This window comes from Cyclopterus lumpus, chromosome 1 (genome assembly GCF_009769545.1).
Source record: "Cyclopterus lumpus isolate fCycLum1 chromosome 1, fCycLum1.pri, whole genome shotgun sequence".
NCBI lineage: Eukaryota > Metazoa > Chordata > Actinopteri > Perciformes > Cyclopteridae > Cyclopterus > Cyclopterus lumpus.
Genome location: NC_046966.1, coordinates 22,949,008 through 22,973,820, shown reverse-complemented (window position 1 = coordinate 22,973,820; position 24,813 = coordinate 22,949,008). Strand labels below are relative to the sequence as shown.

The following is a 24,813-nucleotide window of genomic DNA, read 5'->3' as shown; positions in this document are numbered from 1 at the left end:
GGAGGAGGGCATTGGGGTGTTGTGTCAGCAGCCTGCTCGTCGCTGAGTGGATGACGTCACAGGCCGCTTCAGCGTCAGCAGAGGGGGGGATGTACGCAGCCACCATGACAACATGCGAGAATTCCCTTGGCAGATAGTATGGCCTCATGCTAACAGCTAACAGCTCAATGTCCGTTGTGCAGGTCTGCTCTTTAACAGTGATGTGCCCAGAGTTACACCATCTATCATTAACAAACACTGCCAGTCCTCCTCCCTTCCTCTTACCGCTCTCCACTGTCCTGTCCGCCCGTATGATGCGGGACCCGTCCAGCGTAGCGTGCGTGTCCGGAATTAGCTCCGTTAGCCAAGTCTCCGTGAACACCATGAGGCTACACTGCCGGTATTCACTCTGATGGCGAGTTAGCGCCGCTAGCTCGTCCATCTTGTTGGAGAGAGACCTCACGTTTCCCATGATGATGGAGGGTCAGACTGTGGAATGTATACAATCTTATAAATATCTTGGGACAATTATCGACTCCAAACTGAACTTTGAAGCAAACTGTGAAGCCGTGTGCAAGAAGGGGCACCAGCGTTTGTTTTGTGTAAGGAAACTGTCCCACTTCCATATTAACAAAATCATTATGACTTTATTTTATCGTGCTTTTATTGAATCAATTTGATCTTTTTCTTTGGTGTCATGGTTTGGAAACCTGTCTTTAAAGAACAGGAACTCTCTGCATCAGATTATAAAATGGTCCAGGAAGCTGATTGGTGAGACACAACTTAGTCCAGAGTCCCTGAACACCAGACAGTTAGAACGGATAGCCGGCTCCATTTTAAGGGACGACTCCCACCCTTTGCACAGGGAGTTTCAGCTCCTCCCCTCCAGACGGAGATATTTAGTACCACGGTGCAGAACAAAGCGGTATAAAACCAGCTTTGTTCCCGCAGCCATCACGCAGGTTAACACATTACTATTATTATAATTATATCTGTAGCTTTGAGTACTTTTATCATGTTTGTCCGGTTGTATGTGTTTGTTGTAATGTATGTCGAGATGGATGCCTTGTTTTCTACTGCAAACCAAGTCTACCTACGGGTACTAATAAAGTAACCAAACCAAACCAAAGTCTGATCTTTTGAAACGAAACAAGCGGTCAATCGAGTGTGTCCTGGTTGAATTGGTTGAGTTACAGGCGGTCGGAGAGTCGTCGGTGTTTTTGAAGTGTTGAACATGTAGCCACACAAATGGTAGGACGACTATGAGGGAAGCAACGAACACCATAGCAAGAATGCCTCGCGTTCCACATACTCTGTGAAATGGATGCCATGGTTTAGGCCCAGGCCCATCCATGTCGACAAAAAAGTTTTAATCAGCCAACCAGACTTGTATGGAATTCAGCCCCAGCAATCTGGTCTTATTGGTTATCTCTGTTAGCACAGAGAAACTCAAGGCACTGTTTATCACTCTTTTGGAACTACTTACATTTTTCTTTTTAATGAAACAAGATTTTAAAGCTATGATATTTAGGTAAAAATACTTATTAACGCAGTGATTGTGATTTTAGTCTTTGTTCTCTTTGCCATGCATTGTTCTGTACAGAAAAACACTTGCAGATAATACACAAAAGATGAATATAATTCCTAAGGTTCAAACAGTCTTTGCTTCAGCAGTCAGGGGACAGTTCTTTCTTGTCTGTTGCTACTCCAGGAAAACATTTTTTGGCCGATGAACCGCCTTTGGGTGGACCCATGCAGGTTGACGTGTCTCGTGGATAGAGGTAGCACGGAACGTATCTTACAGCAGGCCTCTGTTTATCCCTGGATGGTAGACACAGGGCGGAGTCTATTCGTCCTTGTCTACTGGTGCTCCCTCGGAGGTGAAGCAGCAGGTGGCTGTCCGTCACTCGGTGTTGGTGCTTCGTTTGGATCGAGCTCAGGAGCAGGGACCTTGTTGCAGTGGGAAGCGTGAACCCAAGTGTCTCTCTCGGCGACCTTCACTGCGGTGCGTGTTGCCAGTAGAATCTGGAACAGTCCTCGCCAGCGCTTCGCTTTCCAGCTTTCACATCTCTGATGTGTGCTCTGCTGACCCCTGCTGGTCACCGGAGGGAAACACACCTTTTGGGGGTTTTATGGACAAGACTGCAGCTATAAAAATATAAAAACTTCAACAAAAAGTTTCTTCTTCTGCACATTATTTAAACTGCAGTGATACTTTACAGCAGAGTCATGTCATTCATTACAGAAGATGTTTTCATTCACTTTACAGGATCTGTTTTTAGTCTCTGACATAAATCAACCTTTTCTACAGGCCATCCAATCAATTTCAGCAAACAGTATGATTCAATGCAAAAAAAGTATCAAACACTTTTTTACTTTGTAGTTAAATATTTAACATTTATTCCAACACTGACATAATAAAGACATCTTATTCATATAATAAGATATTACAAGAATTTTATTACAAACTATTTCACTCGGACTCTTCAAACATCTTTTTTTTATTCCACTTTCAGTCATTTATTTTCAGGCAGAAACATCAAACATTCTCTATAGTCCCATAAAACATGTAATAATTTATTATACCCAAGTTTTCAAAGCCATGTTGTGCCTTGTGATTATAATGAAATCCAGTTGACAGGTTTACTGCAGCTTAAGATATTCATCCATACTTCTCTCTCTGTATTAATGTTTTAAGGAGATACAACCACCTCAACAGGTTAAGGACCCCTGTAATACTGAGTGGACCAGAAAGCTCAGGTAAGTAATTGTGTCGTCTCTGCAGGAGTCCAGATGAGAACATTGGAGTTCATCAGAGAGGTCATATCTTTACACTCTTATGAATATGTGCATATGTTGTAGAAAATGCTTCATAGTTATTGCTCAATACATTTCTGATAAACAATTAATAAATCAGGCAGTTTGCTTGTAGCAGAGTTTTAGAGATAAGGAAATAAGATTTAGGATTCAATGCTTGAATAAGTTACTTATGTTAAACAATCTGTCATGGACTACAGGAAGCCTTCTGAACCAATGCTATTTAGTAATTATGGTATTAATACACAGACAGAACCGCCATTGAAAGATTTTTATTGAAAACATGAAGAAGAAGAAAAGGTAGTACAGACAATATGGACATTTTATGGAATAAAAGGTCAAAAGTAAAAAAAGTATAAAAGGTGAAAGAATATATTTTATGCAATCTCTCTTAAAGCCACATCGTCTGTCTGCAGATTTCAACTGAGTGGATTATTCTTCCTTGTTTACTAACACCAAAACATGTTAATACACTGATTATAACAGTTATGAATATTATATCCCATTGGTGCTAATTAATCCCCCTAAATGTTCCTTTAATAGAATTGGAGGAAAGACATCCTCCCTGTTAACATCTGTGGAGATCAACAGAGTTACACCCACAGTCCACAAGTAATACGATCTGAATGTAAAACTAAAATAAATGTAAATCAGTACAATTACAACCTTAACGTTCTTAAATCAAGTTCAACTCCTCAGAGCGTCACAGAGCTCTCAGGTCTCTTTAAGAAGCCTTTCAATAGAAAAATAACCTTTATAAGAGTGACTCAAACTTAAAGATACTTTTATGTTTTAACCCTGAAGCTGTCTGAGGGACACAAATGATTACTGACCCATCATATTCAGATGAAAACAAGTTCACAAGAGATATTATCACTAAATATGTACATTTATTACCATAAATGACATTACGTCTTTTTATTTCAAATGTATCAGTCCGTCAGTTTGTTTTGTTTTATGTCTCTAATCGATTGGTGTCCACATATTGACCGCTGTGTCAGTATTGTAGTATTAAAACTTTGTCTGGTGTATAAATACACTGGATGTATGAAGACTACTTTAATGTGAATATGTATTGTTGGTGATTAATTATTGTTCAGGGAGTTTCTGATGGTAAAAAAGAATCAAGGAGTTTGATTGACAGGAGAGATGATCAGAGGGGAGGAGTTTTTACCACCATGATTAAGACCAGGATTGAAGTATGGGAGGAGTTTCTCCTTGAAGGAGCAGCCAGTAAAGGAGAAGATGAGAGCTGCAGCTTCTACGTCATAGAAGGAGACCAGACCCTCCTCATAGTCCACAAACACCCCCACCTTCTGAGGACCAGACTTCAGGGAGAGAACAACTGGAGGACCAGCAGCAGCTTTATACTCATTTCCATTTCTCAAACATAAAGTCCAGATACCATCCTGAGGACTCAGTGTGAAGTTTCCCTTCCTGTTGATCGACTCTCTGGTCACTCCTAAAGTCCATTCAGTCTTTCCTTTAACTTGAACCTCAAAGTAAAATCTGCCTGAAGAGAAACTCTGCTTTGCTAGGACTAAAATATATTTAGTAAATCTCTCTGGGTTGTCTGGGAGATTCTTCGTCACATCACTATGATTCACTTGTTTCCCGTCAGCAGACAGGATGAGTTGAGGATGAGCTGTTTGAGGATCAAGAGTCACATCCACTGCAAACTTCTGGACCCTCTTCAGCTCAGCTTTAACCAGCTTCTTCATCTTTTTACTGAGAGTCTCCTCCAGCTGAGACACAGCTCTCACCACAGTCCCCTCATATGATGCTGGAGGAACACTGACCTCAGACCAGTCCTTGGTGGGTGGTGGATGGTGGATGTTTAGGGCCTGGACACTCTGGAGGAGGTGGAGGTGGTCTTCAGAGAGGGAGAGCTTCTCCACCTCAGTGCTTCTCTTCATCAGCTCAGAGATTTCCTGTTCCAGCTCTCTGATGGAGTCTTCAGCCTGTTTCTTTGTTGTTCTCTGCTTCTCTTCTATCGTATTGATGAGCTCGTTCAGTTTTCTCTCAACAGACTCCTTCAGATGAGTGAAGACCTGAACACCTTCTGCTTTCTCTCTGTCTGCATCTTCCTCACTGAGCTCCACTTTGTGTTTGACCTCCTGAATCTTCAGTCGTCTCTTCTGGATCATCTCCTGAAGTTCAGCCTCTGTCTTCTCCAGCTCGACCTTCTTTCCTTCACATTCTTCCTTCAGAGGAACAACATTGTGCATCTTGTGGTCTAATACAGTGCAGAGCATGCAGACACACGTCTGGTCGGTCTTACAGAACAGCTCCAGAGGTTTATCGTGCTTCGTACACATCCTGTCTTCCAGGTTCTCCACAGGGTCCATCAGCTGATGTCTCTTCAGGCCTGACATTGTCAGGTGACCCTCCAGGTGAGTCTCACAGTAGGAGGCCAGACACACCAGGCAGGACTTCAGGGCCTTCAGTTTGGTTCCAGTGCAGACGTCACAGGGAACTTCTCCTGGTTTGGACTCTTGTTGCTCTGAGCTGCTGCTGCTGGCTTTCTGTTGAGCCGACTGTCTGAACTGAGAAACCATCTCAGAGATGAAGGTGTTGACGAGCAGCTCAGGTCTTGAGAAGAAAACCTTTTTACACATTGGACACATGTTCTGGTTGTTGGTATCCCAGTAATCATTGATGCACTTCTTGCAGAAGTTGTGTCCACATGGTGTGGTGACTGGATCAGTGAACACATCCAGACAGACGGAGCACAGGAACTGATCTTCAGATGGCAGATTGCTGGCAGAAGCCATATCTACACACATTGTGGAAGAAAATAATAATAATAAATAGATTAATTATTTGTTTAAAAAAAGGAAACGTGTGATTCTTTTTATATCTTTTAACTTTTGAGTAAACAACCCAGATCAAAGTCGTGCCGACAGACTCAACCTTGCTCCTCTTGCAAAGCAGCACAGAATGAGTCCAATGTGAGTTAAAGAACAGCACTGACAACAAAGCTGCTGACGTGATGACAAACACATCACATTTCCTCCTGCTGCTTCACAATAAAAGCCTGGTAGAAAACTCTTATTGTGAAACTACTAGAGGAAATAGAGGAAGTGATCAATGAACAGTAACAAAAGCAGGAAAGTCGGAGTGAGACTGAACTTAACACCACAGATTCAGTTCCTAGTTACTAAAGTCCTCCTGAGACAGTTTAAAGCTGTTAAAGTGAGTTTCTGTGTAGTGGGACTTTGGACAGACGGCCATAGTTATATTGTTAATAATTCATCAGGTATGAAGTGATAAGAGAGGAACTTCCTGCCTGAGTAAAGGTAAAGTGTTGTGTTCATCCTGGTTATTAAAGGTGTAAATATGATCAGATGTACTCACCAGTGTTTGGAAGAGACTCCGTTGTGTTGTTGACAAAAACCTGATGACGTCACTTTGAATTGTCTCTGAGAGAAAAGCAGAGACAATTTTTTCTTGGTTTTTAATGAATTGCATTATAATGCATGAACTGTATAACATATTTGTATTTCTTTCTAAAATAAGTACATATCACTTCACAGTTTATTCTTCAGTTTGTTTAACTGGGGAAAAAAATAGCAATAATAAAATATATATAAAATAAAAAATATATAAAATAATTTGTAAATACAATTAACTTAATTTCAAACAAAGTGCAAACAACATATACTGTATTTCCTCACATTGAACAGCAGGTTTTCTCAAACAATAAAATAACACAATTATGAACAAGGTGTGCAGGTCTACATGGACCATATTATTTTGTGATCATATTCCTATGTATATTCCTATTCATATATATCAATCAGTGACTAGTGTGGGCTTGCTTTGCTTTACAGATTTTGTCAAAGCGGGGTTGCTGGTTGGAGATAGCTACTCTCAGTTCATTCTCAATGTTCAACTTTGATCTGTATTTGGTCTTCATTGCAGCAACTGCAGAAAACCCTGTTTCACATAAATAGGATGTGGCAAAAGGCAACAGTATGCCCATAGCTCTTTGGCCTAGTAGTGGGTAGTCTTTCTCCACTCCAATCCAAAACACAGCCAGTGAATTGGATGTGAACTGTAGTCTCCTTGTTGAGTCAGATGTTATGTCAATGTACTGCTCTTCCTCTGTGGTACTGAGGTCTGCAGGTGCAGTTGCTTGAAAGGGGTCTCGTAACCAGTCATATTTGGCAGAATCCTCAGGGAAGTACTTGTGAAAGTGCTTTTGCAGGGCTGAGATATGAGCCTTCATACATGGAATAATTGTATTTTCCAGCTCATTGTTTTCTAGGAATGCATTCAGGTTTTCAAAGGAGTCCACACTCCCCTCTGCAAGCCTTCTCTCCCACATATTCAGTTTTTTTGTAAAAGATGTTATTTTGTCTGTGAGCTGTGGAAGATGAGTGTTGGTGCCTTGCAACTGTAAATTCCGTCCATTGAGCTTCTGAAATATATCACTGAGATAGGCAAGCTTCTGTAAGAAGTTTTCATCATGAAACTTGTGGGCAAGGTCATTCCCTTCTTCAGTCAAGAGCACTCTAATCTCATCCCTCAGCTCAAAAACCCTGGACAGTACCTTCCCTCGTGAAAGCCATCTAGACTCACTATGCCACAACAGAGCTGTGTGCTCGGATCCCATTTCTTCACATATTGATGTTAGAATCCTGGATTTCAGGGGTCTGGTTTTTAGTTGACTGTTGTGATGACATCTGTCAACACTGAGTTCAGTTCGGGACTTAGCTCTTTGGAGGCAAGTGCCTCTCTGTGAAGGAGGCAGTGTGTCCACTGTGCTTTGGGAGAGACGCGCCTGATAAGAGCTTGCAGTCCGTTGCGTTTCCCAGCCATCGCCTGAGCCCCGTCTGTGCAGACTCCCACGCAGTTCTCCCACTTCAGATCTGCCTCTTTCAAATAGGCGTCAATTATTTAAAAAAGTTCTTCTGCAGTGGCCCTGTTTGGTATATATTTGCAAAAAAGCAAATCCTCCTTTATTTCTTCCGCATCAATATACCTGACATATGCTATTAACAAACTGTCTTTACTGCTGTCCGTTGCCTCATCCATCTGCAGAGCAAAACAACCATCTTTCATCTTTTCAATAAGCTGCTCTTCCATGTCTGCAGGTCACCGATACGCCTTGAAATAGTGTTGTTTGACAATGGAATAGTTTTCAGTTTATTGGCAGTTGCTTCATCAATAACTGTTGAAACCATGTCAATGGCTGCAGGTAGTATTAACTCCTCCGCTATTGTGTGAGCCTTTTTGCATTGGGCAACTCTGTAGGCTACTTAGTAGGAAGCGAGTTGTGCTTTAACGGGGACAGATGCAGCTTTTTCAAAGTGACTCTGCTGGGCATGACAGTTTTCCAATTGTTTTTGGAAAAACTCAAGGTGCTTGTTAATATGTTCGGGGTGGTGGGTTTTCAGGTGTCTTTTTAATTTAGTGGGCTTCATGCTCTCTGCCGCCAGTATTTTAAGACACAAAACACACTGGGGTCTCTCATCCTGACCGACAATAGTGCTTGTGAAGCCCAGAGACAGATATGCCTCGCTATATTTCCTTGCCTTTACCTTAGTTTGAGGCGTTGTCGAGGTGGTCGCGTCGCCTGTTGCGGCTGTAACAGAAGTTCCATCGGATTTGCGCTTTAGACCAGTCACAAATCTGTCCATCTTTGTACATACTTCCTTCTCTTATCTTTATCTTTCTCTGTCGCTCCGTATCTTTCTCGCTCTGTGTCGCTGTGTGTCTCTCTCTCTCTCTCTCTCTCTCTCTCTCTCCCTCGCTCGCTCTCTCGCTCTCCCCACTTTGGGAACCACTGTACTAATCCATCTTCTATAACTAGAATTCCATCAACTTCATCTTCTTCCCCGTCGCTTTCCTCTTTCAGCCCCTTGTCTCCCAATCAAGTTCTTACCTTGGTAACCTCTGCCCGCCCAACCACCTGCCCCCTTGACCCCTTCCCATCTCACATTCTCCAGTGTATTGCCTCTGACCTTCTTCCATTTCTTACCCATCTTATTAACACCTCCCTCTCAACTGGCTGCTTCCCTAACTCTCTGAAGGAGGCGAGTGTTAACCGTCTCCTAAAGAAACCCACCCTCAACCAGCTCTCAAGTGAGCTGTCCTTAATCAAGTGTCCTCCTTTCTCCACCATAAAAACCTTCTTGGCGTGATGTACCAGTTTGGCTTCAAGGCCGGCCACTCAACCGAGACAGTGAACCACCAGATCCTTACTTCCTCCCTTCAGGATCTGGGTATCTCAGGCTTTCCTCTATCCCTTTTCTCATCCTACCTCAACGACCGCACTTACCAGGTAACCTGGAGAGGATCTGTGTCTGAACCTTGTCCTGTCACTACTGGAGTCCCTCAAGGCTCCGTCCTGGGCCCCCTCCTCTTCTCTCTGTACACCAACTCTCTCGGCTCCTGCTTTTCCTACCAAAGCTATGCTGATGACATCTAACTGTGGGCGTCTCTCAGTGGATGTCCACACACCTCCTGAAAATGATCCCTGACAGGACTGAACTACTTTTCCTTCCAGGGAAAGGCTCTCCCACCCACAACCTGATTATTACCTTCAATAACTTGTGTTGACACCGACCTCGACTGCCAGGAACCTCAGTGTCACACTCAACAGTCAACTCTCCCAACTTCACACCAACAACACGCTCCTGTAGGTACATGCTGTACAACATCAATATGACCTCTTCTCACTCAGAAGGCAGCACAGGTTCTGGTCCAGGCTCTGGTCATCTCACGTCTGGACTACTGTAACTCCCTCCTGGCAGGTCTACCTGCTAATGTCATTTAACCTCTGCAGCTCATCCAGAATGCAGCAGCTCAACTGGTCTTTAACCTAAATTCACCAACACTACTCTGCTCCTCCGCTCCCATCACTGGTTACCAGTGGCCGCCCGCATCCGCTTCAAAACATTCGTACTTGCGTACCGAGCTGCAAACAGATCGGGTCCAGTCTACATCCAGGACCTGGTCCAACCTTATACCCCAGCCCGGCTTGTAACTCCCTCACTACGAGCTATACACTCAACAAAGTCACGCCTGTTTGCTGTCCTGGCTCCTCATTGGTGGAATGAGCTCCCCACTGACATCAGGACAGCAGAAAGTCTCTACATCTCCCGCCTCAAACTAAAAACACGTCTTTTCCGTCTTTTTCTTGATTAAAAAAAAGAAATAGCACTTTTTTAATGAAATTGTCCTTTCTTGATTCTTGTTGTTCTGAGTTGGTCCTCCTGAGACAGTTTAAAGCTGTTAAAGTGAGTTTCTGTGTAGCGGGACTTTGGACAGACGGCCATAGTTATATTGTTAATAATTCATCAGGTATGAAGTGATAAGAGAGGAACTTCCTGCCTGAGTAAAGGTAAAGTGTTGTGTTCATCCTGGTTATTAAAGGTGTAAATATGATCAGATGTACTCACCAGTGTTTGGAAGAGACTCCGTTGTGTTGTTGACAAAAACCTGATGACGTCACTTTGAATCGTCTCTGAGAGAAAAGCAGAGACTTGTCTCGACTGCAGTGTTTCTGCCACTCTGACCAACTTACGCTTCGTTTCCGGAATGTGACGTAGAAGCTCTCCTCTTCAGTGTGGCTCCGCCTCTTACCTGTGGCTCCGCCTCTTACGTGCAGCGCTGTGGTCTTGTTTTAAATCCAAGGAGATTAATACCATGTGTTGGAGCTATTTAATTGATATTAGTATTTAGTTGTTTTATTGACAAGTAGTATTGTTTAATCATTCAGGTTGTTTGCTTATTTAGGTTAGATGTTTTGATATATTAGAATAGCTTTTTTCTTGTGATAGTTTTTAGTTAGTTTAATTCTTTATTGTTGTTGTCTAGATATATTTAGTCTTTTGGTTGTTCATTTGTTCGTTAATTGGGTAACACTGTGGGCACCTGTGGTTATATGTAGGAGTAGGCAGGTAGAGGACCAGCATGCACCTGGGTAGGCCTATGTTTTTTACCAGCGCAGGAGAGGCAGCGTTAGGAGTTCCTTTGTTCTTTTGTTTGTTTGTTTTGTTTAGTTAAATAAATTATCAGATAAACGGAATCCTGAATGGACAATGCTTTGTTTTGGCTGCGTAAACCACAAACCCATGGTGCGTCAGTGGCAATTTGATTTATGTTTGTTTTTGATTCATTGGACAAATGGCCACTACACTATTAATATATAAAAATAATAGCATGAATAAGTTTACTTAATAATTACGAAAAATGTGGTATATTAAAACTCTGTATTTATCAAATGTGCTTTAAATACATTGTTTCAATGCTAATTTAGAGCATACATTTTGAAATCTACAAAACAGATGTTTGAAAACAAAGTTTAAAGAAGTCCATTTAAGTAATTGCACAGAACTTACACTTAAAGTATATTTTTCTTATAATATTGTTAAGTTCAACCAAAACTTTGAGCTTCCCGCGCTTTGAAAGATGTCCTGAGACCAGTAATTTAAAATATAAAGTATTTAATAGAAGAATAAGGATCATAAGCATATATTTCTGTCCCAGCCGGGCGCGCTCACGTGTCGTTGGGTCCACAGGCTATAATAACGATTTATATGAATAAAAATCTCTTAAAATAGTTAACTGTCTACCGCCTTCACGTGAGAGGACAAATGCCTTACAGAGTTCCGAAAGGTTAAGTACAATCCATACACTGTGCATAAAGCTTCTCCATTGGTTAGTATTAGGTATGCATGCATATACCTCAACTACACAGCATGCTATTTGCCTTTCAGTACAAAGAGGCGGACTTCTCTAAGCAATAAACCACGATGCTACTTCCCTTATCTCTTCCCTGGCCCTAAACAGTAAGACGAGCTCCTTCAAAATAAAAGCCTATCTTCCTGTCACTTAGGGAGACCACTACTTTGACTACGCCTCCTTGGATCAATACATTCCATTCATACCTGAGACATCTTTATAGTTATGATAACCATAAAACATAAAACAATCAGCATACAGTTACAATAATACTTATTCAGTGATTACACTTATACAGTAACATACTTATACAGTGACAGTGACTTTTCTCCCATGTTTCCCTAACACATTCTTCAGAATATTCCTTATTGATTATCATATCTTTCTTATGTATTAATTTAAAACATGGACTTTCCTATTTACATGTGCAAGTATATATAAAAAACCATTACAACTCTACAATGTCCAGAGCCATCCGGTTCTGCCATGCCATAAGTGAAGTAGCATCTACTTTAGCAAGTCCTTTGACTGCATCTCTGGTATAGTTAACAGATCTCTGTTGGTTGTAGTAAATGTAATTGATCCAATTTACATTGTTGTTGATTGTCGGCCATACGAACAATGATTCAAACCCTGCAGTGATTTGATCACGAGCCTTAAATTCATCCGGGACCCCTCTAGGTACACCAATACTGTCTATGTACACATGAGAGTCAAATGAACCTCCTGGGCCTGATTGTGCTCGTTTTGATCGGTGGAGTAAACGGTCATCTGCAGATTGCTTAGTTGGGCGGTTTGCTCCTATGGGGAGAATCTGGAATGGCATTAACAGTTGGGCTAAGGCACAAGTTCCTGTCCACTGAACTGGGGGTCTGGGACGGAGTTTGTCATCGCCACATAGCCACCATAGGTCAGCTCGGGACACTGTGGTTGTTAAAGGAGGATGCGCTAAACCCATCCGTATGGACATTAATGATTAATGATGACAATAAGCTTTGGACAGAGAGCCTAGATCAGGTCCTGGACCCCAACGTGTAAAACATGTATAATTGCTTGGGTATATATTGATGGATGTTGGAGTTGCAGTACTTTGAACTGGAGGATGCAACAGGAAAAGAGTTTTGCATTCTTGTTTTGTGGGAGGAGTGGAGGAACTGAAAAGGGCAATAGTGCATTTCAGTCCTTCAGGGTCAGATCTGTTAAGTCAGTCGAAAGGTCACTTTGATGTGTGTCTATGGCAGGGAAATGACAAAGCCTGCTTCGATAGCTAATAGGTCATTTTAAGTAATGCTGGTCCAATACTTAACTAAAGGACCCTTCTGTAGGGCTGGATTTGGCTGGGCAGGCAGAGTCGGAGTGGGCGTGGTCAGATTTTTTGGTGGAGATTGGACTAGGATTTTAAATGTTCCTACCGGATCAGAACCTGACTGATACGAACCTAGAACATAAATGCCAGTATCAGACAACTTTGTGAGGTACAAAGGGTTGCACTCATGTTTTAGACAATCATGTGGTTGGCTTCCTTTAACTATGCTGAGCCGATTCTTCATGTCTTTACCTGAACCATAACCCCAATCTGAAGGTCCTGTGTTAGCTATGCAATGTTTCCAATTTGAACAGAACATTATAGGATCATGTTGATAATGTGGAGTAAAACCAGGTATTTGAGACCAGCTGGCTGCTGAATCATGGGCTCCATGAGCTGTACTAACATACTTTTCGGTCCACAGATAGCTAAGTTCCTCACCTGAACATGTTTTTACTGAGCATAGGTCAAATCTAGCTGTACCATCTTCTCCTGCGATGAATTTGAGGATCAAGGGATGTTCGTCCTGTACACAAATATGTCTCAGAGTATGTATGATAATAGGACCATTTTAAAGTATGCAGATGATTCTGGTATTGTCAGTCGGCTCCAGGACAATGAGACCAGCCACGGTCCGGTCATCCACGACTTTGTGAAGTGGTGTGAGGAGTCTTAGGTTCAATTAAACATATCGAAAACCAAAGATATGATCATTGATTTTAGAAGACATGCCCACACACATGAAGTAATATGCATTAAGATAAGATAAGATAAGATAAGATAATCCTTTATTAGTCCGTCAGTGGGGAAATTACAGGATTACAGCAGCATTCACAGTAATAAGTAAAACAAGTAGTATAATAACAGAATTAAGATAAAAGAGTAAAAACAAGAAGAATATTATATATACAGACGGAGTAGAAATAGAATAAAGTGTATAAAATAAATTAAAAAAATAATAATAATAATAAAAAAAAATTAAAAAAAGTACTTAAACGTATTAGTATTGCACAACTGGGCAACTGGGCTAAAGTGCTGTTCAGTGCGAAGTCCAAAGTGTTCAAGTGTTTGTGGCCTACTGGGAGCTCAGCTTGTTGTGTAGCCTGACAGCAGCGGGGAGAAAGGACCTGCGGTACCTCTCCCCCAGACACCGGGGATGAATCAGCCGGTGGCTGAAGGAGCTGTGCAGCGCTGCCAGAGTACCCTGCATGGGGTGGGAGGGGTTGTCCATCAGGGACGATAGCTTGGCCATCATCCTCCTGTCTCCCACCACCTACACAGTATCCAGAGGACACCCCAGCACGCTGCTGGCCTTCCCCACCAGTTTGTCCAGTCTCCTCCTGTCAGCTGCTGTGATGCCGCTGCACCAGAAGACCACTCCATAAAAGATGGCTGATGCCACCACAGAGTCGAAGAAGGTCTTCAGGAGTGCTCCCTGCACCCCAAAGGACCTCAGTCTCCTCAGCAGAAAGAGTCTGCTCTGTCCCTTCTTGTAGAGGGCATGAGCGTGGTCAGACCAGTCCAGTTTATTGTTCAAGTGAACACCCAGGTACTTATAAGACTTCACAATCTCAATGTCCAGTCCCTGGATGCTCACTGGTGTTGGAGGAGAGCGTTTACCACGGCGGAAGTCCACCACCAGATCCTTGGTCTTGCTGGAGTTGATCTGGAGGCGGTTCCGCTGGCACCATCCTAAGAAGTCCTGGTTCAGTTCCCTGTACTCCCTGTCATCATCGGCCGAGATGAGGCCGACGATCGCAGAGTCGTCAGAGAACTTTTGCAGGTGGCAGTTGGCAGAGTTGTGTTTGAAGTCCGATGTGTAGATGGAGAAGAGGAATGGAGCCAGAACGGTTCCCTGTGGAGCCCCTGTGCTGCAGGACACCCGATCTGACTCACACTCCCGTATCCGCACATACTGTGGAAGGTTGGTGAGGTAGTCCAGGATCCATGCAGTGAGGTGGTGTTCCACCCCGGTCTGCTTCAGCTTGTCCCTCAGGAGCAAAGGCTGAATGGTGTTGAAGGCACTGGAGAAGTCGTAGAACATGACTCTCACAGTGCTTCCAGCCTTTTCCAGGTGAGAGAGGCATCTCTGCAGCAGGAAGATGGCGGCGTCATCCACCCCGATGCCAGATTGGTAGGCAAACTGAAGTGGGTCCAGGGATGAGCTCACCAGGGGGCGGAGATGGACAAGGACCAGCCTCTCCAGGGTCTTCATCAGGTGGGATGTCAACGCCACCGGCCTATAGCTGTTGAGGTCCTTGGGCCGCGGGGTCTTTGGTACTGGTACCACGCAGGATGTCTTCCATAGCAGTGGTACTTTCCCCAACCTCAAGCTCAAGTTGAAGATGTGCTCCGCTATCCCGCACAGTTGGTCTGCGCAGGATTTGAGGAGCCTTGAGCTGATGCCATCTGGACCCGTGGCCTTCCTCACCTTGATCCTCCTCAGTTCCTTCCTCACCTGGTGACGGGACACGTTGGGGGGTGTGGTGCTGTGAGGTGTTGGAGTGGGGGTGGGTTGCCGGTCGTAGAGTGCTGAGTATGAGTATGAGTATGAGAGGTGTGAAGGGGGGCCGAGTGCTGTAGAAAGGGGGGAGGTGCAGGGGGAGGGGGGGGGCAATAATCCGCAGGGGGTGCAAAAGATGGGGGCTGCAGCGGCCGCAGCAGGGAGGTCTGGGTGGGGGGAGGGGAGGATGGCTGGTCAAATCTGTTAAAAAATGAGTTCAGATCATTCACCCACTTATGGTCCCCCTCAGGCTGTTTGTTGAGCCCCTTGAACCCAGAAATCGTCTTGAGGCCCTTCCAGACCCCGATGGTGTTGTTCTGCTGCAGCTGGTCCTCCATCCTGGTCCTGTAGACATCTTTACCCTCCCTGATCTCCACCCTCAGCTCCCTCTGCACAGTCCTCAGCGCCTCCTTGTTGCCAGATCTAAAGACCCTCTTCTTCTCCTTGAGGAGGGCCTTTATCTTTGGAGAGATCCAGGGTTTGCCATTTGAGAAGCACCGTACAGTCCTGGTGGGTACGGTGTTCTCAACACAGAAGTTGATGTAGTCTGTGATGCAGTCGGTGAGACCGTCGATGTCTTCCCCATGGGCATCACTGAATACCTCCCACACAGTTGTCTCAAAACAGTCCTTCAGAGCCTCCTCGGCTCCATCGGTCCATTGTCTAACTGTGCGGGTCACAGCTGGCTGCTTCTGTGCAAGAGTGGTGTACACAGGCAGGAGGTGCACCAGGTTGTGGTCAGATCGGCCCAGGGGAGGGAGAGGTGATGATAAGTATGCCTCCTTGGTGTTGGCATAGAGGAGATCCAGTGTCTTATTGTCTCTGGTGTGGCATGTGACGTACTGGGTGAATGTGGGCAGAGTGGAGGACGGAGGGGCATAGTTAAAGTCCCCAGAGAGAAGGAGGAGGGCATTGGGGTGTTGTGTCAGCAGCCTGCTCGTCGCTGAGTGGATGACGTCACAGGCCGCTTCAGCGTCAGCAGAGGGGGGGGATGTACGCAGCCACCATGACAACATGCGAGAATTCCCTTGGCAGATAGTATGGCCTCATGCTAACAGCTAACAGCTCAATGTCCGTTGTGCAGGTCTGCTCTTTAACAGTGATGTGCCCAGAGTTACACCATCTATCATTAACAAACACTGCCAGTCCTCCTCCCTTCCTCTTACCGCTCTCCACTGTCCTGTCCGCCCGTATGATGCGGAACCCGTCCAGCGTAGCGTGCGTGTCCGGAATTAGCTCCGTTAGCCAAGTCTCCGTGAACACCATGAGGCTACACTGCCGGTATTCACTCTGATGGCGAGTTAGCGCCGCTAGCTCGTCCATCTTGTTGGAGAGAGACCTCACGTTTCCCATGATGATGGAGGGTCAGACTGTGGAATGTATACAATCTTATAAATATCTTGGGACAATTATCGACTCCAAACTGAACTTTGAAGCAAACTGTGAAGCCGTGTGCAAGAAGGGGCACCAGCGTTTGTTTTGTGTAAGGAAACTGTCCCACTTCCATATTAACAAAATCATTATGACTTTATTTTATCGTGCTTTTATTGAATCAATTTGATCTTTTTCTTTGGTGTCATGGTTTGGAAACCTGTCTTTAAAGAACAGGAACTCTCTGCATCAGATTATAAAATGGTCCAGCAAGCTGATTGGTGAGACACAACTTAGTCCAGAGTCCCTGAACACCAGACAGTTAGAACGGATAGCCGGCTCCATTTTAAGGGACGACTCCCACCCTTTGCACAGGCAGTTTCAGCTTCTCCCCTCCAGACGGAGATATTTAGTACCACGGTGCAGAACAAAGCGGTATAAAACCAGCTTTGTTCCCGCAGCCATCACGCAGGTTAACACATTACTATTATTATAATTATATCTGTAGCTTTGAGTACTTTTATCATGTTTGTCCGGTTGTATGTGTTTGTTGTAATGTATGTCGAGATGGATGCCTTGTTTTCTACTGCAAACCAAGTCTACCTACGGGTACTAATAAAGTAACCAAACCAAACCAAAGTCTGATCTTTTGAAACGAAACAAGCGGTCAATCGAGTGTGTCCTGGTTGAATTGGTTGAGTTACAGGCGGTCGGAGAGTCGTCAGTGTTTTTGAAGTGTTGAACATGTAGCCACACAAATGGTAGGACGACTATGAGGGAAGCAACGAACACCATAGCAAGAATGCCTCGCGTTCCACATACTCTGCGACATGGATGCCATGGTTTAGGCCCAGGCCCATCCATGTCGACAAAAAAGTTTTAATCAGCCAACCAGACTTGTATGGAATTCAGCCCCAGCAATCTGGTCTTATTGGTTATCTCTGTTAGCACAGAGAAACTCAAGGCACTGTTTATCACTCTTTTGGAACTACTTACATTTTTCTTTTTAATGAAACAAGATTTTAAAGCTATGATATTTAGGTAAAAATACTTATTAACGCAGTGATTGTGATTTTAGTCTTTGTTCTCTTTGCCATGCATTGTTCTGTACAGAAAAACACTTGCAGATAATACACAAAAGATGAATATAATTCCTAAGGTTCAAACAGTCTTTGCTTCAGCAGTCAGGGGACAGTTCTTTCTTGTCTGTTGCTACTCCAGGAAAACATTTTTTGGCCGATGAACCGCCTTTGGGTGGACCCATGCAGGTTGACGTGTCTCGTGGATAGAGGTAGCACGGAACGTATCTTACAGCAGGCCTCTGTTTATCCCTGGATGGTAGACACAGGGCGGAGTCTATTCGTCCGTGTCTACTGGTGCTCCCTCGGAGGTGACGCAGCAGGTGGCTGTCCGTCACTCGGTGTTGGTGCTTCGTTTGGATCGAGCTCAGGAGCAGGGACCTTGTTGCAGTGGGAAGCGTGAACCCAAGTGTCTCTCTCGGCGACCTTCACTGCGGTGCGTGTTGCCAGTAGAATCTGGAACAGTCCTTGCCAGCGCTTCGCTTTCCAGCTCTTTCTCCTGAAGTCCTTGACCACGACGTAGTCACCGGGCTGCAGTGTGTGCAGGGCTGTGAGGGCTTCCTTTGGTAGGGCCGCAGAAACCTGTTTCCTTATGTCAGACGAAGCAGAAGAGAGTCGTGCACAATATGTTAATATTACATTTTCGCTTACAGTGGTTGAGGGGAGTGGTCTCTATGATGCCTCAGTTCCTACATGTGGCGGTGTCCAAAGAGGATCTCAAATGGACTGAGGTTACTTCTTGTGCACTTCCTCATTATCATGTACATCAGTACTAGAGGAAGAGCTTTAAGCCAGGTGAGACCAGTCTCCTCACAACACTTTGCGAGCTTAGTCTTTAGAGTTGCATTCTCTCGTTCCACTGCACTCGCGGGTGAAAACATTTTTGTGCATTAATAGTGAAATAAATAGTGAAACCCTTTGTGAACCATGTTTCATTCATGCTACTCACCATACTCGCTTTTGACACATGATACTCATCATTGTCTTTTCTGATGTTTGTCCGGTAGGCGACAGTCTCTTGCCCAGTGTCCATCTTTTCCGCAGTTGAAACATACGTTTGAGGGTGACCGTTGTGCGTTGTTAAAGTGATCTCTTCCTCTTCCACGTCCCTCTTGGTACATTGTGGTCACGGTCTCCAGAATGGTCAGCTGTGCTTTCTTGTTGGTTTTCTGTATTTTCTGTTTCTGCAATTTGTTAGATTCGCTGAGGAGACGCTAGTTATGTTTTGCATGTTTCAGTACCTCATTTAGGTGGGCCTCTTCCATGCCAACAACTGAGCGGTGGGTGACACGCCGTACTGCAGGAAGGAGGCCAGGTTGAGGAATGCTGCTTTGAGATGGGGTTTCCCAAATGGACCTCACTACTGCATCAGCGTCATCTTGTGTTTCATCTTAAATCCTTCTGTGTGCATTTGTAAATCAAACATATTTGTACATTGTTCTGTGTGCATTTGTAAATCAAACATATTTGTACATTGTTCTGTGTGCATTTGCAATTATTGAGACTGATCTGACCCCATAAAAGTGTCACTAAAAAAGATTTAAATACATAATTAACCTTTTAAAAACCGTGCCCCCCCCCCCCCCCCCCCCCCAGTTGGGGTGAAATTTACACATTATGGTTAAATTGTGTAAAACATTACAATAAACATGAGCATATATATTTATGTTATACATCAAATTAAACAATTTCTGGTGAAATATATGGTTTCACCAGAAAAAAAATTCAAATTGCACAGATGGTGCCCAAATGTCCATTTTGCATAATTTATCTGTACTAAAACCTCTCTAACTTTGTTCTGCTTCACTTTTTCAAAGTCAAACTTTGCAGAGAGACTGGTCCCATAGTGTGCTATGATCTGGGTGTTTTTTGACCTTTGCTCTGCATGCTTCCAAGAGATAATCATAATAATGAGTTTTGAGTTGACACCAGTTATTGAAAAACAGTAAATATCATCAGCTGTCACTCATCAGTGACGTCATAGCCCCGCCCCTTCCGGCAGCTCTGTTTGGGAGGTCGTGTTTCCTCCTCCAGGTTGAGACTTTACTGGAGTTACAGACATGTGGCAGTTTAATCTCTGCAGGGAAACTATTGTGTCTTTTTATCTTCCTTTTCCTGCAGCCACCAGAAGAAGTCAGTCCCACATAATAAATAATAATAAATATGTGTGTGTCTCTTTACAGTCCAATGCAGCTCTGCAACAATCTCAGTGTCGGTCCACAGCTCAGCTCTCTGTAAAGCTCTCACCTCCTCATCTCATACTCACTTCTGATCTCTATGTGCTGCTGAATCAGAGGAGGAAGTTGAATATGTGCAGTCTGTTCAAGCCTTTAACAAACGCTCCTCCCTCTGATGTGTGTTCTGCTGACCCCTGCTGGTCACTGGAGGGAAACACACCTTTTGGGGATTTTATGGATAAAACTGCAGCTATAAAAATATAAAAACTTCAACAAAAAGTTTCTTCTTCTGCACATTATTTTACTGCAGTGATACTTTACAGCAGAGTCATGTCATTCATTACAGAAGATGTTTTCATTCACTTTACAGGATCTGTTTTTAGTCTCTGACATAAATCAACCTTTTCTACAGGCCATCCAATCAATTTCAGCAAACAGTATGATTCAATGCAAATAAAGTATCAAACACGCATTTCTACTTTGTAGTTAAATATTTAACATTTATTCCAACACTGACATAATAAAGACATCTTATTCATATAATAAGATATTACAAGTATTTTATTACAAACTATTTCACTCGGACTCTTCAAACATCTTTTTTTTATTCCACTTTCAGTCATTTATTTTCAGGCAGAATCATCAAACATTCTCTATAGTCCCATAAAACATGTAATAATTTATTATACCCAAGTTTTCAAAGCCATGTTGTGCCTTGTGATTATAATGAAATCCAGTTGACAGGTTTACTGCAGCTTAAGATATTCATCCATACTTCTCTCTCTGTATTAATGTTTTAAGGAGATACAACCACCTCAACAGGTTAAGGACCCCTGTAATACTGAGTGGACCAGAAAGCTCAGGTAAGTAATTGTGTCGTCTCTGCAGGAGTCCAGATGAGAACATTGGAGTTCATCAGAGAGGTCATATCTTTACACTCTTATGAATATGTGCATATGTTGTAGAAAATGCTTCATAGTTATTGCTCAATACATTTCTGATAAAAAATTAATAAATCAGGCAGTTTGCTTGTAGCAGAGTTTTAGAGATAAGGAAATAAGATTTAGGATTCAATGCTTGAATAAGTTACTGATGTTAAACAATCTGTCATGGACTACAGGAAGCCTTCTGAACCAATGCTATTTAGTAATTATGGTATTAATACACAGACAGAACCGCCATTGAAAGATTTTTATTGAAAACATGAAGAAGAAGAAAAGGTAGTACAGACAATATGGACATGTTATGGAATAAAAGGTCAAAAGTAAAAAAAGTATAAAAGGTGAAAGAATATATTTTATGCAATCTCTCTTAAAGCCACATCGTCTGTCTGCAGATTTCAACTGAGTGGATTATTCTTCCTTGTTTACTAACACCAAAACATGTTAATACACTGATTATAACAGTTATGAATATTATATCCCATTGGTGCTAATTAAACCCCCTAAATGTTCCTTTAATAGAATTGGAGGAAAGACATCCTCCCTGTTAACATCTGTGGAGATCAACAGAGTTACACCCACAGTCCACAAGTAATACGATCTGAATGTAAAACTAAAATAAATGTAAATCAGTACAATTACAACCTTAACGTTCTTAAATCAAGTTCAACTCCTCAGAGCGTCACAGAGCTCTCAGGTCTCTTTAAGAAGCCTTTCAATAGAAAAATAACCTTTATAAGAGTGACTCAAACTTAAAGATACTTTTATGTTTTAACCCTGAAGCTGTCTGAGGGACACAAATGATTACTGACCCATCATATTCAGATGAAAACAAGTTCACAAGAGATATTATCACTAAATATGTACATTTATTACCATAAATGACATTACGTCTTTTTATTTCAAATGTATCAGTCCGTCAGTTTGTTTTGTTTTATGTCTCTAATTGATTGGTGTCCACATATTGACCGCTGTGTCAGTATTGTAGTATTAAAACTTTGTCTGGTGTATAAATACACTGGATGTATGAAGACTACTTAAATGTGAATATGTATTGTTGGTAATGAATTATTGTTCAGGGACTTTCTGATGGTAAAAAAGAATCAAGGAGTTTGATTGACAGGAGAGATGATCAGAGGGGAGGAGTTTTTACCACCATCATTAGAACCAGGACTGAAGAATGGGAGGAGTTTCTCCTTGAAGGAGCAGCCAGTAAAGGAGAAGATGAGAGCTGCAGCTTCTACGTCATAGAAGGAGACCAGACCCTCCTCATAGTCCACAAACACCCCCACCTTCTGAGGACCAGACTTCAGGGAGAGAACAACTGGAGGACCAGCAGCAGCTTTATACTCATTTCCATTTCTCAAACATAAAGTCCAGATACCATTCAGAGGACTCAGTGAGATTGGTCCCTTCCTGTTGATCGACTCTCTGGCCACTCCTAAATACCATTCAGTCTTTTCTTTAACTTGAACCTCAAAGTAAAATCTGCCTGAAGAGAAACTCTGCTTTGCTAAGACACAAGAACAAGAAGAAAATCTCTCTGGGTTGTCGGGGAGATTCTTCCTCACATCACTATCATTCACTTGTTTCCCGTCAGCAGACAGGATGAGTTCAGGATGAGCTGTTTGAGGATCAAGAGTCACATCCACTGCAAACTTCTGGACCTTCTTCAGCTCAACTTCAAACAGCTTCTTGATCTTTTTACTGAGAGTCTCCTCCAGCTGAGACACAGCTCTCACCACAGTCCCCTCATATGATGCTGGAGGAACACTGACCTCAGACCAGTCCTTGGTGGGTGGTGGATGGTGGATGTTTAGGGCCTGGACACTCTGGAGGAGGTGGAGGTGGTCTTCAGAGAGGGAGAGCTTCTCCACCTCAGTGCTTCTCTTCATCAGCTCAGAGATTTCCTGTTCCAGCTCTCTGATGGAGTCTTCAGCCTGTTTCTTTGTTGTTCTCTGCTTCTCTTCTATCGTATTGATGAGCTCGTTCAGTTTTCTCTCAACAGACTCCTTCAGATCAGTGAAGACCTGAACACCTTCTGCTTTCTCTCTGTCTGCATCTTCCTCACTGAGCTCCACTTTGTGTTTGACCTCCTGAATCTTCAGTCGTCTCTTCTGGATCATCTCCTGAAGTTCAGCCTCTGTCTTCTCCAGCTCGACCTTCTTTCCTTCATATTCTTCCTTCAGAGGAACAACATTGTGCATCTTGTGGTCTAACACAGTGCAGAGCATGCAGACACACGTCTGGTCGGTCTTACAGAACAGCTCCAGAGGTTTATCGTGCTTCGTACACATCCTGTCTTCCAGGTTCTCCACAGGGTTAATCAGCTGATGTCTCTTCAGGCCTGACATTGTCAGATGAGGCTCCAGGTGAGTCTCACAGTAGGAGGCCAGACACACCAGGCAGGACTTCAGGGCCTTCAGTTTGGTTCCAGTGCAGACGTCACAGGGAACTTCTCCTGGTTTGGACTCTTGTTGCTCTGAGCTGCTGCTGCTGGCTTTCTGTTGAGCCGACTGTCTGAACTGAGAAACCATCTCAGAGAACAAGGTGTTGACCCTCAAATCTGGTCTGGTGGTGAAAACCTCTTTGCACATGGGACACTGGCACCTGTCACTCACATTCCAGTGTTCAGTGATGCACTTCTTGCAGAAGTTGTGTCCACATGGTGTGGTGACTGGATCAGTGAACACATCCAGACAGACGGAGCACAGGAACTGATCTTCAGATGGCAGATTGCTGGCAGCAGCCATATCTACACACATTGTGGAAGAAAATAATAATAATAAATAGTTTAATTATTTGTTTCTCAACCTTGCTCCTCTTGCATCGCAGCACAGAATGAGTCCAATGTGAGTTAAAGAACAGCACTGACAACAAAGCTGCTGACGTGATGACAAACACATCACATTTCCTCCTGCTGCTTCACAATAAAAGCCTGGTAGAAAACTCTTATTGTGAAACCACTAGAGGAAATAGAGGAAGTGATCAATGAACAGTAACAAAAGCAGGAAAGTCGGAGTGAGACTGAACTTAAAACCACAGATTCAGTTCCTAGTTACTAAAGTCCTCCTGAGACAGTTTAAAGCTGTTAAAGTGAGTTTCTGTGTAGTGGGACTTTGGACAGACGGCCATAGTTATATTGTTAATAATTCATCAGGTATGAAGTGATAAGAGAGGAACTTCCTGCCTGAGTAAAGGTAAAGTGTTGTGTTCATCCTGGTTATTAAAGGTGTAAATATGATCAGATGTACTCACCAGTGTTTGGAAGAGACTCCGTTGTGTTGTTGACAAACACCTGATGACGTCACTTTGAATTGTCTCTGAGAGAAAAGCAGAGACTTGTCTCGACTGCAGTGTTTCTGCCACTCTGACCAACTTAAGTTTCGTTTCTGGAATGTGACGTAGAGGCTCTCCTCTTCCGTGTGGCTCCGCCTCTTCAGTGTGGCTCCGCCTCTTACCTGCAGCTCTAATGAACTACAGTGACTCAGTAGAACCCTGAACATTTCCATGAAGACAAACCATGTGTCATTCACATTTAGCATGAATAGATATTTAATGTATTGAAGCTGATTAATTTCCTCTCTGCAGTGATTGAACCACTCAAACCAGAGTTACTTTAAAGGAATAATTAAAAACATTAGAAAGAAAACAAAGTGTCTTTTAAGTGGACTCATGTGCTTCAACTGTCTCTTTGTTTCTAATGTAGTAAATATTTTTGCCACTTTCAACCCCTCAAGTTGTTTAAAATCCCACAATGCCTTGCGATCCCCTCGTGTCCAATGAAAATACTGCATTCTTTGCGTCTCTGGTGCTTTTCTGTCTTATTGACTTGATGCCAACGAAGAGAAAAACACACTTGTAATTTGTGTATTTCCTTATTTTTTCCCCACTTTTAACACCGTGCATCTTAGTTCTTGTGCGTTCTTGTAATTATGTTAAAATT

General features: G+C 43.2%; 1 protein-coding gene across 2 annotated transcripts; it reads right to left on the bottom strand.

The window, feature by feature from the left end:
- Positions 1 to 3,052: 3,052 nt before the first annotated feature.
- On the bottom strand, positions 3,053 to 24,278 carry LOC117750737 (E3 ubiquitin-protein ligase TRIM21-like). Of its 2 annotated transcripts, XM_034562190.1 has the most exons (3): positions 24,126 to 24,278; positions 22,356 to 23,622; positions 3,053 to 4,305 (listed from the first exon to the last, which is right to left on the bottom strand). In XM_034562190.1, the coding sequence occupies exons 2-3, from the start codon at positions 23,618 to 23,620 to the stop codon at positions 3,921 to 3,923; spliced, it is 1,650 nt and encodes a 549-aa protein (XP_034418081.1). In that variant the 5' UTR covers positions 23,621 to 23,622; positions 24,126 to 24,278; the 3' UTR covers positions 3,053 to 3,920. The 2 variants fall into 2 exon arrangements, with proteins under 2 accessions (XP_034418081.1, XP_034417998.1); XM_034562107.1 differs by lacking the exons at positions 22,356 to 23,622; positions 24,126 to 24,278 and having other exon boundaries at positions 3,053 to 5,582.
- Positions 24,279 to 24,813: the final 535 nt, after the last annotated feature.